Source organism: Gossypium arboreum, chromosome 10 (genome assembly GCF_025698485.1).
Source record: "Gossypium arboreum isolate Shixiya-1 chromosome 10, ASM2569848v2, whole genome shotgun sequence".
NCBI classification, from domain to species: domain Eukaryota; kingdom Viridiplantae; phylum Streptophyta; class Magnoliopsida; order Malvales; family Malvaceae; genus Gossypium; species Gossypium arboreum.
The window spans coordinates 123,043,825-123,064,263 of record NC_069079.1 but is presented as its reverse complement, the minus strand read 5'-3'; the positions used below and the strand labels follow the sequence as shown (position 1 = coordinate 123,064,263).

Genomic DNA, 20,439 nt, shown 5'->3' with positions numbered 1-20,439 from the left:
TTTAGTAGGAAAGTAATCTTTCTCTATAAAAATCGGTAAAGATCGTACTTCCCAGAAAATAGAATTGATTATTAGTTAATAAATTCCCACAACTTAATAGCTTAATAATTAAAGAAGTGTGTTTAGGTCAACTGATGCTCTCTATTTATAGAGGGATGTACTCGAGTTTTGTTTAAATAAGGCATTGATAAATAATATTTATTTAATAGAAAACATATTGCTAGGTTTTTTATCAAAATAACCCAAATTTTTTATTATTTACAAAAATGACCTACTTTTTCAATTAAGTACATAAATGACCTGAAATGAACAGTGAATATGGGTGGTGCCAATCTCATTGGCGTATCACATTGCAACGTCAACCAATGATTGACCAGTAGAATAAAAAACCAAATTTTTTTGGTGGTGTCAATGTATTTGGTGTCACCCGTATAAATACCCGTATTTCATGGAAGGTGAAAAAAAATTAGGTGGTGCCAAATAGATTGGCGTCACCCATGTCAGATTTTTGGTGCTGCTAATTAGATTGGCATCACTGGTCCTCAGCATTTGCTTCTCTGTCTTCCTCTATTTTTACTGCATTATATTTCCTTCTCTTTCATTAGCCTTGATTTAGAAAAGCTAATGAAAAATGAAAAGAAGAGAGGAAGAAAAGAAGGCAAGGCAAATGAGAGAAGAATGAAAGTTTTTCAGAAAAGTTGTAGAGAGAGGGAGATGGAGAGGGAGAGCTTTCCCGAAAAAACAAAGAAAACTTTTTTTGAATGAAAGAGGGAAATGTTTGAAAGGAAAACGAAAAATGAGAAATGGAGAGGGAGAGGGAGAATTTTCCAAAAAAAATGAAAGAAAACATTTAGGCTCCGTTTGTTTGCGAGTAAAATATTTTCCGGAAAATGATTTCTGGAAAATGATTTACTTTTCTAGAAATGATTTACTTTTCTGGTGTTTGGATAAATCTGTGTAGAATATTTTCTGTTGTTTGGCAGATTACCTGAAAATATTTTCCGAAAAAACTATTTTTACATATATTAATAAATTTATATTTTAAATTGTTTTTACATAAATTACGATGATAAATAAATCAAATTAAATATATAATAATATTCAATTATTAAGCTAGAATATACATTATAAAATAAAAAGGAGAAGAACAATGCAAAATGTGAAATATTTAAACCTTTGCTATCAAAGCACCAAAAACTATTATCAGATTTTGACGCGTGTGTCGTAAGATAGAGCTTTGAAAATTCCATAAACCATAAATTCACAATCTTGGACTAGCTTTAATTTATGAATTCTGACAAATAGATCCATAATGCCAAATACATAAAGAGAAAAAAAGCATGTATAAATAAGTTTGACATAAGTACAGAACTATCCATTCTTCTTTCAAATCTCTTTAATGAAATATTTACAATACCCTTTTTCTCAATGTCTTTGCGTCTTAATGCATGTTATTTCAAATGTTTGTCATCAGTAACTCAATGTAAGCATTGCTAGCACCAAATAACTTTAAAACTAAAACTAGCTGTTGGCTAGTAACTGAAATAGCCTATGGCCACCATGTAGAACGTGCAATGTCGAGCCTTGAGCTGGTCATCAATGCTAAATGGAAGAGCTACAAATCACATCTGTTGGGGTTTTGACAACAGAAGAAGGGGGACAGTGTTATACGGAACGACCTTATCATCTATGCTATAAAGATATAACTGCGGACAGTGCAGATGAGCCTCCAAAGCTGCATCAACCACCTCTCTAAACTTTCTGCAGTAAGAACCACAAGTTGTTTATCATAAACACAAGATTTGATTGCATTCGGAGAGAGCAAATAGCATGGCATGTATGTGTTCATTTAACATTTATGTGGACTCATAAGTGAATTATAGCATAATCAATGTAATTGTAGAAAAAAAATTATAATTCTCGACATGAAAGTGAATACAGACTATGCTGATAGATCAGCCAACTAGAGTCCAATGCCTTATCGAAAATCCAAAAATGCATACCTGCAACATGGCTACGATCATTGCAAGGAGAGCATATGAACCTATTCCACTTGAATATACCTACATAGTTTCAAAAATATTGAAAATCAAGAACAGAGGAACACTACTTTTTAAACAAAACGAATAGATCATCAATATAGATAAACTCAAACCTCATTCAGGTCTCTCTGTTGTAAAAATACTTTCAAGATCAAACACAATGGTCATAATTGAGGCCATTTTAGTACTCTTCCTAAGAGAAAACACATAAGCAAAGTTTAAATTTAGAAAAAAAACAAAGAAAATATCTAGAAAAAAGTCCAAAGTTTATGGAACATACAAATAAATAAACTAAAGAAGCAGAGCTTTAATTAACCACAGGAAAACCACATAAGTCCTAATTTTGAGGAACATGAGTTAATTGAACCAAAATGATTTACATCAATTTTAATCAACAAATCCAGAAGTAGACATAGGAAATAAATGAAAATTAAGCAGTGGTTCCCATTGGTGAAGATAAAGCAAGCAAACAATCAAACTCAACATAGGAGCACAATCTTCAAGAATAATTACAGCCAAAAATGAAATTTGACTCAAAAGAAATTCTAATAAGAAAGAGGCTATGGTCCAACTTAATTGACTTCATCTGACAAAAAAGGGGATTAAAATAACTATATCTTAAGCACCACTAACAAATGAAACATCTGAGCACAGGAAAGTCTGTAATTGTAACAAACCTTGATAAACTCAGCAGCTTTTGGTCCATTATCCACATCAAAGCTGCAATATTGAACACCCAATTAAATATTAAGCAGTGAGATAGAAGTGCTACAGAAAATATGAAACATGGCTTTTAAATTGCCACATCAAGCCAAGATGGAGATAAACAACTTTCTTTGGTGCACTTATCACATCTGCTATAAGTCAGTTTAGGAACCTAAACATGCCTCCACCCTCATCAAATTCCAAGCACCCCATCAGATCTTGTCAATCAAGAAAATTCAAGAAAATAGGAATCTCAATCAAGTGAATTGTTTATGTGATTAGAGAAAAAATAACCAAGATTTCTTGTTCATGAATTCTCGACAATCTCATCTTCCTGAAATAAAAAGTAAAGAAAATTTCTATGTTTGGTAAACTATTTAGCCTCATTCGCTACTAATATCCAAATACTAATTTTTTTTATGGAATCCCCAATTACTTGGACCTCCCAATTATCATGGACCTCAAAGGAAACAATAAAGACAATTCAAAAGTCCTACCATAATATATTCCAAAAAACCTCACTGCTAAAATTTCATATTAATCCAGTGTATTTTATGATGATATTCATACCAGAACTAAAACAAATTCAGAAATGTTCAGAGGTGAAGAGAATTTTAGATGAGATATTGGATTAAAACATACTAGAACAAGAGGGCAAGAGGAATATAGAACTACCTTATATCAAATGCGGCATCGCTTTTCTTTTCTACAAACTTAATTATTGGCACGCTAGCTTTTGCAATCACCTGATAGGAATTGAATTGTTAGCTAAATATACTCTATTGTATCAGTAAAATTTCCAAAAAAATAAAATACCTGTATCTTTTTTGCAATTCCCCTTTGAGATAATACTCTGAAAAGAGCATACAAACCAGTCTGTGGATTTTTTATACCTGACTCTAGAATCATTACCTACATAAAATGGAAACAAATGGTTTAAGAATGTCAGTCATACAGAATAGGGGAGAAATACAAAAATTTGGGTCAATTTTCCTCTGCCTATTGTTTTTCTTTCCTTTCCATATTAGAAAATCTATATACTAAATTTCATAATCCTAATGAAAAACCCATCAACCATGTGATGCAAGCTACAATATAACAAGATTAAACATTGATATAGTTTGAGTTGCGATACATAAACTTATGGGATAAAATGAAGCAAGCTACTCACATCAATATCACTTGTTGGTAAATTAAGCCCTATCATGAACAACTTAAAAACTTCTGGCTGCAAAGCAACAACTCATTACCATTTGGCATTGTACACTATGCATGCATCTTTATATGTGTGTGCTTTTGTGCATGAGAGAAAGAGAGACCGCCAATCATACCTTGCAGGCAGGCCATATGTACTTGATAACATAAAAAACAGAATGTACAGCTGCATCACGTGCTGCTTGCTCTTCGGGAGTAGGGGATAGAAAATCACAGAAGTCCACTATTTCTGCAACGCCCACCATGGTGGGAAGTATTAAAATATGCCCCATCTGCCTCAAGACCCACAGCTGATTCCCCGGTGGTTCAGAAGATGCCACATCTGCCTCAAGACCTACAGCTTATTCAACAGCTTATGCCCTTGTGATTTGTTGCTTCCAAGGTTTTCGATTGGTCTTATTTCTACCCGGGTTTCAAGCCATCGTCTCAGTCGTGGCCTAAGATAAGCCAACATTGAAAATGGCTTCTTCAACATTGAAAATGGCTTACCGATTTCAAAAGGGGAAGGGGAAGGGGAAGGGGAAGGGGAAGAAGAAGGGGAAAGGGGAGAAGAAGTGTCAATTTCTGGAAAATGTCTTACCGATTTCAAAAAAGTAAGACATTTTCCTTAAAAAAAGCCCTCATTATCCCGTGTTTTGTAAAACATTTTACCCTGGAAAAACATTTTCAAGCAACCAAACATCAGAAAAGCCTAAAAATCTTTTTCGGAAAAGCTTTTACAGGTTACCAATCGGACTTTTAATTTCCCTAGGAATACAAAAAAATATCTTTGATAATACTCTAAAATGACGTGTTTTTATATATTAATCATGTGTTTATTTTGAGCTTGAGCCTACTAATTTGAGCTATTTATGTCTTTTTATCTTTTAGGGACTAAATTGGAGGCGAAAAAGTAAATTCAAGGAAAAAGCGTCAATTCGGAGATTAAATGGGCCAATATGCAACGTGGGACAAATATGGTGCCAAAAGTGCGAACATGGAAGGCACAAGGACTTAAAAGCAAATAGAAGAGATTTTATTTTGGAAGACTCTATTTTATTTTATTCTATTAGGATAATTAATATTAAGATAATTATTAGGATTATTCAAATTTAGGATTTTATTTTAATTATCTTTGTTTATTTTAATTAAATGTATTTATCTTTTTAGAATTTAAGTTCAATTAGACTATCTCCCTAGCACTATAAATAGGGGGTGAAGTGACTCTATTTGGGAGGATCTTTTTCTGTAAACACTATTCCCCAAAAGTCTTTTGTTCTTTCATATTTCTTTTCAATAAAATTTTTTTTCCATATTTTTATTTATTTTCTTTCCCACAATTATCATGAGCCACTAAAACCCTTCTAGCCAAAAGTTATCAATATTTCCCAAAAAGGTTCTTGAGGCCTAGAATCCGTACCTAGCCTTCTCGCCAAGTATTCATCAAGTTTCAAGACTACGGCCGACGCTTCCGTCCATGGCCCTTAAGAAGTAAGCTTTTCAAAGATATGCAAAGGCGGCCGCTTTGTATGTTTTGGAAGGATTGCATAGTCGGTTCGTTAACTTATGCGTCGAGGTTGGCGAGCCAAAGAGACAAAATGGCGTGGGATTCGCCATTGAGAAGCGTTGATCTAGCATAGATTACTTGGCTAGAGTCGAGTTCTCTAAAATCGTAAGTCTAATCTTTGGAGCCGGTGGTCGAGGCGTCCTCTTCCACTATAACCGGCTTGCTCGAGTCGAGAAGGATCATCCAAAAGCCAAGGATTGAGCCCAAGGCGGAATGAGACAACCGAGGTGGAACTTTCCCATAAGAATTTCTTTTCACTTAAAACTCTCTTTATTATTTTTATTATTTTCGTAATCATAATTTCAGTAAACTTTAAACTCTGTTTTTATTTTATTTTCGCTTCCAAAATCAATTCTTAAAATCTGTTTTTTTTTTCAGTAACGCAGGTTTTTTTGGGCACGATTCTGCCCAGGATTTCGAGAAACAAGTATTCGTATAATCCGGTCCCTGAGGATTCGACCATACTTCCCCTTTACTGTTCTTTTTCTATTTTTATTATTTTACAGGGAATAGATTATTTTTGGTGCTCTCAACGACCGCATCAATCTTTTCAAAAAAAAGTGTTTGGGGAAATAAAACATTTTCTTTCATTTTTCTAGAAAATTCTCCCTCTCCCTCTCTCATTTTTCATTTTCCTTTCAGATCTTTCTCTCTATCATTAAAAAAAAAGAGGTTTTTTTTTTGGAAAACTCTCCCTCTCTATCTCTCTCTCCCTACAACTTTTCTGGAAAACTTTCCCTCTCATTCTTTCATTTGCCTTGCCTTATTCTCTTCCTCTTTTCTATTCATTTTTCAACTTTTTCAAATCAAGGCTAACAATAGAGAAGGAGATATAAGGCAGTAAAAATGGAGGAAAACAAATAAGCAAAGGTTAAGGATCAGTGATGACAAATACATTGGCACCACAAAAAAACAGACATGGGTGATGCCAATCTATTTTGCACCACCTAAAATTTTTTTGCCTTCTATGAAATACGAGTATTTATATCGGTGATGAAAAATACATTGACACCACCCGAAGTTTTTTTTATTTGACCAACCAATCATTGTCTGACGTGGCAGAGTGGTGACGTTCATTTCATTGACACCATCCATGTTCACTATTCATTTCAGGTCATTTACATACTTAATTGAAAAGGTGAGTCATTTTTGTAATTAAAAAAAAAACGAGTCATTTTGTTATATAAAAAAAAGCCAACACTACTATTCTAATAAATATTACTAGGGTTGTTGCCCCTCATGTAGTATGAAGAGAATTTTGGGCTCCAATTATGTGTACTTTCTAAACATTTGACTCAACACTTTATAATTTAATCCAATTCAATACTTATTTTTACTTTCTAAAATAAATATTAATTAATTAATTAATTTAATTGATTAAATTAATTAAATTAATTTCTCAATTAAATAATTTTTTTCAACTCAATTCTAATTCCATTAAAATCATAACAACTTTACTGTAAAAGAATTTATGAGAAAATATATTCAATTTTTTATTCAATAGATTCATAATGACCATTAATTTAATTCCACTTTTGAACTTTAATTATTAAAATATAGTTAATTAAATAATAATTGAAAAACCTTAAATTAATTTTCAAGTCATTTATGTACTTAGTGAGAAAACACATTCATTTGTGAATGCGACTCATTTCTCTTACATCATTGTTCCTATTCATTTCTATCCATTTGATTTTACATGCAATTTATTTATGGTTTCAACGAACTAGTGGAGATACCAATTTGACATATATAATTAGAGCTCAAATAATTTATAATTAAGTTTCAACTTTTGCCTATTAATTATAAACTTATTTATTCACGAAGTCATTTCAGTATAGTATCGTGATTGAGCTTTCCTTAATTATATACCATCATGAAAGCTACTTATTGAGTGCTCGTCCAATGACTTTGTCATAAGTGTGTTATCCTCATAGGATATCATTAATCTCTTTGGGACAAATTCGTTCTCCAAATATGATCCTATTTATCTCATGATAATTATTATATCTTCTTTCGTGAAAAGTCAATTATTATCAAATAGTAATAAAATTATTTATCACAAAGACAAATGACTAGTAATCACGTTTACTTTTCATCTATCATGTATATACTCAACGCACCTGTTAGAATTAAGTGACCCAAATTCTTATTTAAATAAAATACGATGGAAAATAAAATAAAAGTAAAATCCATATAGAACTAGACTTCTTTTATTTTATTTTAGAATAAGGTTTTTAAACCTTATTAAACTCCATCTATTTTATATTGATTAGGATAAGGTGTTTCAATCCTACTAGAATATGGCTTTGCAAGCCTATAAATAGACATAGTCTATTCCTCTTGTATTGGTGTAAAAATTTTTCGACATAGTGAATTTTCTTCTCCTCTGCCCGTGGTTTTTTTTTCCGAAAGGGTTTCCACGTAAAATTTATGTGTTCTTTATTTTTATTTATTTTATTCTATTTTATTTTTCACAAATTGGTATCGAGCTTCCGGGTTATTCATCTCGATCACGGTAATGGCGTCTTTGAAGTATGAAATTCATTGTTGGATCGCAACACCGATTTGCGTTGTGGCAAATTAAGATGCAAGCGCTTCTTGCACGATGGATCTAGAGGATGCCCTGCTAGGATAGATAAGATGCCTTCGACATTAATGATGAAGAGAAGAAGCGTAAGGATCGAAGGCATTAACACAATTACATCTGCATTTGTCCAACGAAATTTTGCAGGATGTGATGAAAGAGAAAACCGCCACGCATTATGGAAGAGGCTAGAACAAATATGTATGTCGAAAACTCTAACAAGCAAGTTGCATATGAAGCGGCGTCTTTATGCTCATCGTTTGGAGGAAGGTGCGTCAGTACACGAACACTTAATGTTGTTTAAAGAAATTCTCTCAAACTTGGAGGCCATGGAGGTTCAAGATGATAAGGAAGATCTAGGGTTGATTCTACTTTGTTCGTTGTTCCGTCTTATTCAACCTTTAGAGACACGATTTTATATAGCCGCGAGTCTCTCACAGTTGATGAGGTTTATGATTCTTTAACCTCGTATGATAAGATGAAGCATCTTGTGGTTAAACCCAACTCTCGTGGAGAGGGTCTCATTGTTCGTGGGAGACAAGACCTAATGTTGATGATGATCGTGGTAGAACACAGAACGGAATCCTCGTGGTAAATCTAAGGGTAGATCGAAATCTTCAAACAGAGGTAAAACTTGCAACTTCGCAAGAAGAAAGGGCACATTAAATCTGAGTGCTATAAGCTACAAAATAAGATTAAAAGGAGGCTGCGAATCAAAAGGAAAACAAACGGAAAATTCGGTGAAGTCGATGTTGTAGAAGACTACAACGATGGTGAACTTCTAGTTGCTTCATCAATGATTCTAAAGTAAGCGAGGAGTGGATACTTGATTCAGCTGCACCTTCCACATGAGTCCCAATCGGGATTGGTTTACAACTTATGAAACAAAGATTCGAAGGTGTTGTTTTGATGGGAAATAATGCTTCATGTAAAATCGCGGTGTTGGAACAATTAAAGTTAAGATGTTTGATGGAGTTGTCGAACACTTAGTGACGTGCGGCATGTTCCGAATTGAAAAGAAATTTAATTTCGTTGAGTACTCTTGATTCAAAAGGGCAGATACACGGTGAAAGTGGGGTTTTAAAGATTTCAAAGGGTCCTTGTTGTGATGAAAGGGCAAAGAAAGATTGCCAAGTTATATGTTTCTGTGGTTCTATCATTATCGGTGATGCAATTGCCGCTTCCTCTTCCTTGTCGATGATGATATTACTAAACTTTGGCATATGCGCCTAGGGCATATGAGTGAGAATGGCATGGCGTAATTAAGCAAAGAGGACTTCTTAATGGGCAAGGAATTTGCAAACCGAATTTCGTGAGCACCGTGTTTTTGGGAAGCAAAAGAGAGTTCGATTCACTAGAGGAATCCATAACACGAAGGAAACGTTGGAGTATATCCATTTCGATCGTGGGGCCGCCCGAGTGCCTTCGAGAGGTGGAGCTAATTATATGCTAACCTTTATTGATGATTTTTCCGAAAAGTTTGGGCGTTCTTCCGAAGCGTAAAAGCGATGTGTTTTCCACATTTAAGTCTTGGAAAATTATGATTGAAAAACAGACGGAAAACAGATAAAATACCTCCGCATGCACAATGGCTTAGAGTTACGTTCGATGAGTTTAATAGATTGTGCAAGTCGAAGGATCATGAGACACTTGACGATTCGTCATACTCCACAAAGAAAGCGGCGTTGCAGAACGAATGAACGAACGATCATGGAGAAGGTTCGATGTATGTTGTCAAATGCCAACTTACCAAGTCATTTTGGGCGTAGCGCGACCTCATCTGCATGTTTTTGATCAACCGATCTCCATCCGCTGCCATTGAGAAAAAGACTCCACAAGAGGTATGGTCCGTAATCTTGCTAATTATTCGATTTAAAGATTTTTGGGTGTCCTGTGTATGCTCATGTTGATAATGGAAAATTGGAACCGAGATCCATTAAATGCGTTTTCTTGGTTATAAAGTGGTGTAAAAGGCTATAAGTTATGGTGTCCGAAAATAGAAAAGTTGTGATTAGCAGAGATGTTGTTTTTGATGAAACCGCTATGCTACCTAACTTATCTCTTAAAGACTCTTCCAATAAAGAAAACCAAAAGCGGTGGAGCATCGATTAATACGTAATCAACTCCTCAAGCCGATACAAAATTGAGAATAGAGTTGCTTCTTCACCGCAATACTCTATCGCCAAAAACAGACAAGAAGAGAAATTAAACCTCCAAAGAAGTATGCCGAGGTTGATCTAGTTGCTTATGCTTTAAATGTGGTGAAGATATAGATGCGAATCAAGAGCCATTTAATTATTCGAGGCGATTAGTCGTGAAGACTCGAAAAGTGGATGTTTGCTATGCAAGAGGAGATGGAATCACTCCACAAAAAATGTAACATGGGATCTTGTAAAACTTCCTAAAGGTAAAAAGGTCGTTCGTTGTAAATGGGTGTTTAAAAGAAAGAAGGACTCGGGAGTTGAAGAACCCGGATATAAAGCAAGGCTTGTTGCAAAGGGTTCTGATCAAATTCGAGTGGACTTCACAGATGTGTTCTCTCCGGTTGTTAAGCATAGTTCGATTCGAGCTTTGCTTGGTATTGTGGCCATGCATGATTTGGAGCTTGAGCAGTTAGATATAAAACCGCATTTTGCATGGAGAACTTGAGGAAGATATTTACATGCAACAACCGAGGGTTTTATAGTCTCGTAAAAAGAGGACTATGTTTGCTTCTTTGAAAAAGTCCCTTTACGGTTTGAAACAATCACCAAGACAAGTGGTACAAGAGGTTTGATTCCTTTATGACTTCTCATGATTTCAAAAGAAGTAGTTTTGACAATTGTGTCTACTTTAAGAAAAAAATGATGGTTCTTTTGTGTATCTACTTCTTTATGTTGATGACATGTTGATAGCAAAGAAAAGATAAAGAGAGATAAGAAAGGTTAAAGCCCAACTAAGTGAAGAATTTGAGATGAAAGATTTAGGACCAGCAAAGAAGATACTTGGTATGGAGATTCTCGAGATAGAAAAGCAAGTAAATTGTACCTAAGTCGGAAGGGGTACATTGAGAAAGTTCTTTTGGAGTTCAATATGCGAGTGCTAAGCTGTTAGTACTCCTTTAGCGACCCATTTCGGACTTTCATCGGCCTTATCTCCTCAATCGATAATGAGATTGAGTACATGTCACATGTTCCATACTCTAGTGCAGAGGATCTCTCATGTATGCTATGGTTTGTTCACGTCCGATTTATCATATGCGATCGGTGCGATTAGCGATACATGGCGAATCTCGGTAAAGAACACCGGAAAGCGATTCGATGGATTTTAAGATACTTACGAGGCACTACTAATGTTTGCTTACGTTTGGAAGAACTAAAGATGGAGTTATAGGGTATGTTGATGCTGATTTTCTTGGAGACCTTGATAGAAGAAGATCTCTCACGAGTTACGTCTTTACAATCGGAGGTTGTGCAATTAGTTGGAAAGCCACTTTGCAAACTACGATCGCTTTGTCTACCCTGAAGTCGAGTACATGGCGATTCTTGAGGCTTGTAAAGAAGCTATTTGGTTGAAGGGACTATTTAGTGAACTCAATGAAGACCTTCAAATCAGACAAGATTTTGTGACAATGAGTGCCATCTTTCTTACAAAAGATCAAATGTTTCATGAGAGAACAAAACACATTGATATTCGGTATCATTTTGTTCGTGATATTATTGCTCGTGGTGATATTGTTGTGAGCAAAATTAGCACTCATGAAAATCCTGCAGATATGATGACTAAGTCACTTCCTATAACCAAGTTTGAGCATTGCTTAGACTTGGTTGGTGTTCATTGTTGAAGTTAAACCCTTAAGGGGTTTTTAGAAGAGGTGAAGAACTTGTTTATTGAAAGTTCGCGATGAAGAACTTGTTCATTGAGAATTTGTGTCAAGGTGGAGATTGTTAGAATTAAGTGACCCAAATTCTTATTTAAATAAAATACGATGGAAAATAAAATAAAAGTAAAATCCATATAGAACTAGACTTCTTTTATTTTATTTTAGAATAAGGTTTTAAACCTTATTAAACTCCATCTATTTTATATTGATTAGGATAAGGTGTTTCAATCCTACTAGAATATGGCTTTGCAAGCCTATAAATAGACATAGTCTATTCCTCTTGTATTGGTGTAAAAATTTTTCGACATAGTGAATTTTCTTCTCCTCTGCCCGTGGTTTTTTTTCCCGAAAGGGTTTCCACGTAAAATTTATGTGTTCTTTATTTTTATTTATTTTATTCTATTTTATTTTTCACAGCACCAATTTTCAATTCTTTATCTATTTGAACTTAAACTTTTACTTACATTAAAGTATACGAGTCATGCATACGTAGTCTATCATACACCCAAGATTAAGATATGCTACACTATGAACATCACAAGTAAATAAATATATAAATAGATCTAGGATCTATTCTATTTGAATAGTGTCCGATGTACTGTCAGTCCAATCTGTCACATTTATATCTCAATCATTTGGGAGTTATCCACTCTGATGCTCAAGACGAAATATCTCCTCAGTTAGACTTGATAAATAACATGTTTAAATTATCTACTAATATAAGTTGTCTTTCTATATTACGATTTTACCACGTAATATTGTTTAATATTAGTTAAATACTAAATAATCGGTGAGTCAATATTTACTTTTATTTTACTTTACATATAAAAATTATTAAAACGTATACAAAAAATATTAAAGTAATCAATCGATATAATTTTTTATTAAAAATACAATACACCTTGCTATTACATTCACCAATTTTTGGTATCAATACATATGTGTATGCATATTTAAAATCAAATACTTCAATTGTAATTGGAAGAGTTGGACTCGTCAACTTCAACTATAATATGAATGAGAAAGCAATTGAATAGTGGGCTAAAAGAAACAAGTCAATAAAGACTACAGGCTAAAGACTCAAGGGGAAGCCTATCATTTTCTTCCCATCAAATCTTGAAGAGATGTCACTATTTCAGCCTTTAGCCGTAGTGGGTTGGTGCAAAAATACTTTGGAATTCTTCACCCCACTATGCATATGGACACATTTTTCATACCATTTTATTCGAGGTTTAATACTTACCATAAATATTTAGCATAGAGTAAAATAGTATGGAAAAAAAATATGATGAAAGGTGAGTTTAGAGTTTGTTTGGCTTTATCTCATCTCTTATACATTTGGGCTAGTGTCATAGTAAACTTTGGATTATTCTGATTTATAGATAAATTAGTTTTAATATTTGATGTTCTAAGCATCGTATAAAGAAAATAAAAATTAAAATTCGTGATGCTACACTCACATAAAAGAATTAATAATAGATTGAGAGGCACAAGAAGTTAAGTTGTATTATATTGATTTCGGTTGTTGTTGCTGGCTTGGTCGCCGAAGCCTATTTTTCCTTTTAATGGACAAGGACGTTGGTGTAGAGGCACAATTCATTTCCTCAGACAATGCCCATTAACGACTAAAGAGGCCCAATATTATGATGACTCCCGACATAGAAGGATATTATTATATTCATTATCTCTTCGGCATTGAAACACTTGATTTCGCTACTTGTTTCGTTCCATTATCATTATATAATATTCATAATTAATGTTTGGGTAATTTTATTTACATGTTAGAAGTTTTACGGAAAATATAGAAATATTATTTTTATGTTTCACGTAAAATAATTTAGTTAACAAAAAGTGATTTACATGTCAATATAAAATTTTTATATCTGTAAAATAATTTATTTTTCTGAAAAACATAAGTCATTTTTCAAAAGGGCTTTTCTATAAGTAATTTTATTTTTATGTAAAAGTTAATTTAAATCAAGTTTAATATTATTATATTGATAATAAATTTTATTTTTATTTTTAAAATATTTAAATATTGATATAAAATATTATATTTTCAATCTTACTAAACATACATATTTAATTATTTATATTTAGTCATATAATAAATTATTAATATAATTTATTATTTTACTAAATTATTTAATATTTTAATTTTATTTTAATAATAAATTTTAAATAATATTCTTTACATATTATTGAAAATATTCAATATTAATATTTTAATAATAAATATATTAATAATAAATATTTTGTAGTATAAAGGTTATAATATATCATAAGTTTATGTACTCTTCACAAATTTGCAATTTAGCTTCTATACTTTTATTTTCAAAAATTTAGTCCTCTACTTTTCGTGTTTGAAAATTAAGTTCAATTGTTGACATTGTTAATTTTTTTGTCAAATTTGTTGATGTCACATTTTAAATAAAAATATTCACTTGGTTGTCATGTAACTAAAAATGACGTTGTAATCGAACCTGAATTTAACAAAATATTTTTAATATATGTAAAAACAAAGGTAAAATATAAATTTATAGATATAAAATAAACTCAATTAAACAATGAAAAGATAACAAAATCTCAAATGTATATTTGTTTAGTTGAAAACAACTTTTATAAAATATTTTTAAGAAATCATCAAACAACAACAAATATTTTACACAGATTTATCTAAACACCAAAAAATATTAATTTTTTCAGGAAAATAAGTCATATTTTCTAGAAGCCATTTTGAGTAAAACAAACAGACCCTTAGATGCATTTATTCTTACTTCATCTTCAGTTTCAAATTTTTTTGTTAGTTGTTTTTAATGGTTTCAATAAAGACAAGTAAATATTTAAACATAATTTTCTAAAAAAAGTTCAAATATAATACATATGGTTTTTTTCTACAACACATTATTACGTGGTTACCTTTTTAATAGTTATACATATAAGGGTAAAATGATAATTTTATATAAAAGAATGAGACAGGACAAGTAATTACCATAACCTTTTCATATCAACTATCCAAGAAAGAAATCCATCCTACTTTCTTATACACCCACTTTAAAAAAAAATTGCTTTCATTCGAAATAACTGAAACACCTAAATCGGGTGCCAACTTTCTTTGCTTTGGATCATGAGGTTCATACGTAAAATTATAATTAAATTGATATAATATGTAAAAGTTGAGGTTAAATTTATTATTATACCGATTCTTTTAACTGCTAGTTTAATTTGTTATTTGTGATTTTAACGGAGTGATCAAAATAACTGAACTATATAATGTAAGTACTTAAATTGTAAACTTTTAATTTTAGATATCTACAATAAAATTTTTGATAATTGAATGACTATATAGTTTACCCTAAATTTTATTAAATAATAATTTCTTATTTAAAATTTTTATTGTACCAAACCATTATTAATATAGTTTATTTTTTAATTATGAAAATTATTTAGGATTGGATTATTAAATTGACTCGAAAGTTTTTCAATCCTTTATTTTAAATTATCATTTAAAAGTAAAATATAGATTTAAAAGACAATTTTCCTTTATTAATCACTAAATTATAGGTAAATTTTTATTTTGATAACTTAATTAAACTTAATAATAATTTGGCCATTAAATTTTTCAAATTATTTTTTAGTAACCCGCTGATAAATGACATTTTTTAGTTAGTTTAATAACAATTTTAGTCCTCAATTTTTATATTTTTGTCAATATGACCTTGATTCTATATAAAAATTATTTAAAAATAGAAAATTCTATATAAAATTCTAGAAAAATAAAATCTAAAAATGTTGTTGTTGAAGAACTAATATGTATGAGAAATAAAGAAAATTATCATTCAATATAATCTAATAACAAATTAAAAAGCAGAACAAAAAGTTAGATCATTGCATGCTTTCTCAATGTTTCTCGAAACGAAATTGGTAATATCTTCAAGTCAAGTTTTATGCCTGTAGAACATCCAAAACTGATATTAAGGCTTGTGAAATCAACTTTACTGCCATTTTTTTAGCAAAAAATACAAAATACACCATAAAAATTTTCTTTTAAGACTTATTTCAAATATTCAATTCATTTAAATTATTTTTCAAAGCCCAAATTACAAAAATAAATTATATTATGAAAATTTCTTTTCTTATTATGAAAAATATGTCAAGAAAAGAGGTAAAAAACTAATAAATTTGCTAAATGTTTTTATTTATTTATTTATTTCTATATTTTTTAAAGAATGGATAGTGGATATTTCTACACAGATAATGTAGAAAAAAAAAACGTGTCCTGCAGGAAGCGTTTTCTGTTTCTCCAAAATCGATCTATTTCCCTAAATTTGGAAAAAAAAATGGCCTAAATCCTTAATTATTTTTTAAAAATGATCTTTCTTCTAATGAACCCAATAAATTTGTTTAATACAATTAAATGCAATATTAAAATAATTAATATAACTAAAAAGGAAACATTTTAGAACTCAAAGAACTAACCCAAAACTCAATGTTTCCATATATTCGCTTGTACATTCATTTATATTATATATATGATTACAGTTATAAATATTGTTGACCTGAAATAGTTGGTAATCACAAGAAATAGAATATGAGTAGAAGTGGCAGCATAAATGGGCACTTTTACTGGCATTGCGAAAAACAGATTGATTATACATTTTGGGTTCTTTACGTCTACGGAGCCTAGCTCTATAAAATGAATCCGCTATCTTTGAAACAAATACAACCAGTAATCTTAGTTTTAACACACCCTAGTGAAGAATCCTCATTTTTGTATCTCAAATGTTAGACCATAAAATTTCTCCCTGATAATTTAGTTTGTAAAACCAACAACAAAAGGTTTTATAACCTCAAATGACTTGCAAGACAATGTTCCTCAATGAACTGATAAGTGCTCTATTTCCTTAGTTCTAACTTACACAAGCCTCTAATATATAATAGTTTAAAGCTTGCCAGGATAAAGATAAATTACAATCAAGATCCCACTAAAATAATCTCATAAAAAGGCTTTACAAATATCCTCATAGAATTCAAAATAAATCAAAGATCTTCAAGGTAGGTCTTCAAATCAGTAATGATTCGACCCATACCTCATGAGATTCGATTGTTTGATTTGATATGATAAAATCTTCAAAGGTTTGTTGCTCCAAAAGATGGATGTTCAAAGGCCAACACACGTCTACAAAATCATTTAAGTTATTACCTAGCAAATTTGGTTAAAAAGATTTCCAACTCCAAATAAGGCAAGTTATATTGCTTGTAAATATGCTAGCGAAAGTGGCCACTTTCTTTAGCAAATTGGCAGCCACTTAAAAAAACATTTGTCTTAACAATGAAATCTCTATCAAGGTTGAAAAAGCTTTCCATATTTAGAGCATGAATTCATTTTGACAAATTAACGTCTAATCCATCTTAATCTGTCCAAATCTTATCAAATCATTTATCTTATTATAAGGATACAAAGATCATAAAATCATCTCATATATTCATGGATTGCATATCTCAAGTAGACCACATAATAATACTTGAAAAATTTTCTTGCTTGATTCAATCTCTTCTTCAATAATAAACATGAGATTCATTGTACGAGATCCTAAAAAATATGCAAGCAAATCATCAAAATATTTTGGTGAAACATACCAACAAATAAGATAAGTTATGTGCCTAGCGCAGTGATCATAGAGGAAGTGAACACTTCCCTTGGCACATAGACAACCACTTCAAAAACTTGGATCAACAAATACAAATATATACTTGATTGATTATAATGTATAATCCAACTAATACAATGCACAAATGATAAACATCAGTATAAAACCAAATTAATCTAAAAACAACTGAATAAATTCATACTACATATGCACATGATAAAAATAAACCCACGAAAGGTGAGATTCAGATATGAGTGATTGCTTTTATATTCATAGAAGTTTGACTTACGTTCCCAAGCAATAAACTATTAGGTAAACTATTAAAATAGTCATTTTTGTTTACCTCAGGTTACATTTTAGTCACTTATGTTTGAAATATTGCTTTTTAGTTATTTATATTAACGTGCTGTAACATTTTAGTCACTGAGCCGTTAATTACTGTTAACGGTGTAATAGTAAGTTGATTGGCACGTTAAATCATCATTTCAAATAAAAATTTAGGTTAAATTATACAGTTAGACCCTATATTTTTTTCATTTTGAGCGTATATGTTCTTTTAACTTTTCTTTATTTTCCATTCTCTTCTACTTCTCTCTCTATTTTTCTCTCTTCCCCATCTCTTTTAATATAGTTTTTGTATGTTTTCCTTTTGTTAAAAAATTGCTTCAACACTAGTTCTTATGCCCTCTTTCATGTAACTGTAACTCCAATAAAAAAAATTCGATTACTAACTTAAGCTCATATAAAAGAAAGTTTTAATATACCAATCTGTAAGTAATCTTATGCCATTTACGATTAATTCTTCAAACAATTCGCGCATATATTTTTTTTTTTTTGAAAAAGGGTTTTCAAAAAAGACAACCACCATTCTTCAGAAAAAAAGACGATGGCAAATTAACAAAAGATTCCAACCAAAAAAGAAAAGTTAATTCAGCATATATGTGTGGTCTTCATTCGGTGGTAAATGAAAGGTCTTCTCCATATTGGTCCTGTTTTGCTGCTTGAAATCATTTAGAAGAACGGAAATAATAAAATGAAAAATCGATATTAACAATTATCATGCTATTTGTTTGGCAAAAAAGAAAAAGGGAGATGAAAATAATTTGTATTTTTCAACGAAAATATTGCAAAAAAAGCTAAATGATATACAATCCATTGCCAGTAAGATGAAGACATATGTTAAACTTGATCATGTATATACTTGAATGGCTTAATATACATTCATTATATAAAAACTAAATTCAGAATTTATATATATTTAAAAAATCAATACCTTTCGTTCTTTTTAATTCAGAATAAATAAAAATAAATGTATTGACCTTTTGAATAGTATTTCTTGAATTTTGTTAAAAAAGGGAATCTCCGATGGGAAGGGGGGGTTTATGTCAAATGTCAACCACTATGAGACTCAACGATCAGTGCCAACCAAACCTTGAAGACATGGTGGGGAGCAGCCAAAATTCGAAATGGGGCCTTAGGAATTACTTAGTGATAAAAAAAAAGAACGAAATATTGTAAAACAACTGTGATTTCCAACATTTGAATGAGTTGAAAGTTAAAATATGCTTTTAACTACTTGTTGATACATCGTATTAATAGAGAGATGGAGAAGGAGAGGGGGCAATATTGAAGAAGACCGATTTATTAATTACAAGGTTGAGAGTCGAAAAAGTAGAGGGAATCAGGTAAAAGAGAATGAGTGCTTAATAAATTAAGGTTTTGGGAGAGATGAGTCTCCTACAATGTTAATCCTTGAGGTCTTTATAGCTAAGCGAGAATTCATATCCAATTATGCCACTTAGTGGGCATTGGGTGGTCAAATGAAGGGTACAACTAAGTCCAAATTGAAGTAGGGATATAACAATTTTTATACTTTTTTCATATTTAAAATTAGTTTTTCTATTTTTATTTTAAGAATTTAGTCATTCTATTTTTGAATTTAAAAATTAAGTGCAATTTAAACATCATCAATTATTTTTTGTTAAATTTTCTGGTTTGACATTTTGAAATTCTAAAAAATACTTACTTGGTAACCATGAAACAAAATATTGACGTTGTAATGGACCTAAATTTAGCGGAAGAATTTTAACAATGTTAACAATTAGACTTACAATTTTAAATATGATATTAAAACGATTAAATTCTTGAAAATAAAAGTAAGACTAAATTCTAAATTATGAAAAGTATAGAGACTTGAAGCATATTTTAACTTAATTGAAAGATGATAAATATAAATACATGTGTGTTTCTCTTTTCAACACCAAAGTAATTTTGGGACGTTAAAGAGGAAAATGATTTGGATTGCTATTTGGGTTTGCTACTTATTATTAGTAAGAAAAAATTAATAGCTTTCTGTTATACCCCCTACGGCTTGGAATATGTGGTAGCACAACAAACCATCAGAGGACTAGTGGCTCGAAAGGCTTGATCCTAGCCAGCCTTCTGTTATCCTCGAAAGGGTCTTTGCCGACCATCCCTACGAACAAGCTTCTAGCTCCTTTTAGAAGGGTCTCATCCATCCATTCCTCAGGGCACCTGCTCTTCTGTTGAGAGTGTGACTTTTAGGCCACCAAACCTTACTTGAATCTTACAACCTTGCACTATCATTTAGAATGAATGCTAGAATGATCCCCATCACATACATCCCTCCGCGCACTTCACAATGATGATAGAATCTTCAAGCATGAAACCTCTATTATATATATATATCCCCAGACTCAATAACAAAAATGTCGAACCTTAAGCAATAGCCACTTTATTATCCTTAGCCTTCTACTTTACATACTCAGCCTCCTTACTCACCTATTTCCTCCGACTCTCTGCTCAGCTAA

General features: G+C 31.4%; 1 protein-coding gene across 2 annotated transcripts; it reads right to left on the bottom strand.

The window, feature by feature from the left end:
• Positions 1–1,249: 1,249 nt before the first annotated feature.
• LOC108488459 (uncharacterized) lies at positions 1,250–4,610 on the bottom strand. 2 transcript variants are annotated; one of them, XR_001871766.2, is made up of 7 exons: positions 4,079–4,610; positions 3,564–3,659; positions 3,423–3,493; positions 2,720–2,762; positions 2,156–2,235; positions 2,004–2,063; positions 1,250–1,761 (listed from the first exon to the last, which is right to left on the bottom strand). XR_001871766.2 is itself a non-coding variant. In XM_017792737.2 (6 exons), the coding sequence occupies exons 1-6, from the start codon at positions 4,232–4,234 to the stop codon at positions 1,753–1,755; spliced, it is 435 nt and encodes a 144-aa protein (XP_017648226.1). In that variant the 5' UTR covers positions 4,235–4,610; the 3' UTR covers positions 1,250–1,752. The 2 variants fall into 2 exon arrangements, 1 of the variants encoding a protein (XP_017648226.1); XM_017792737.2 differs by lacking the exon at positions 2,156–2,235.
• Between the last annotated feature and the right edge of the window lie 15,829 nt (positions 4,611–20,439).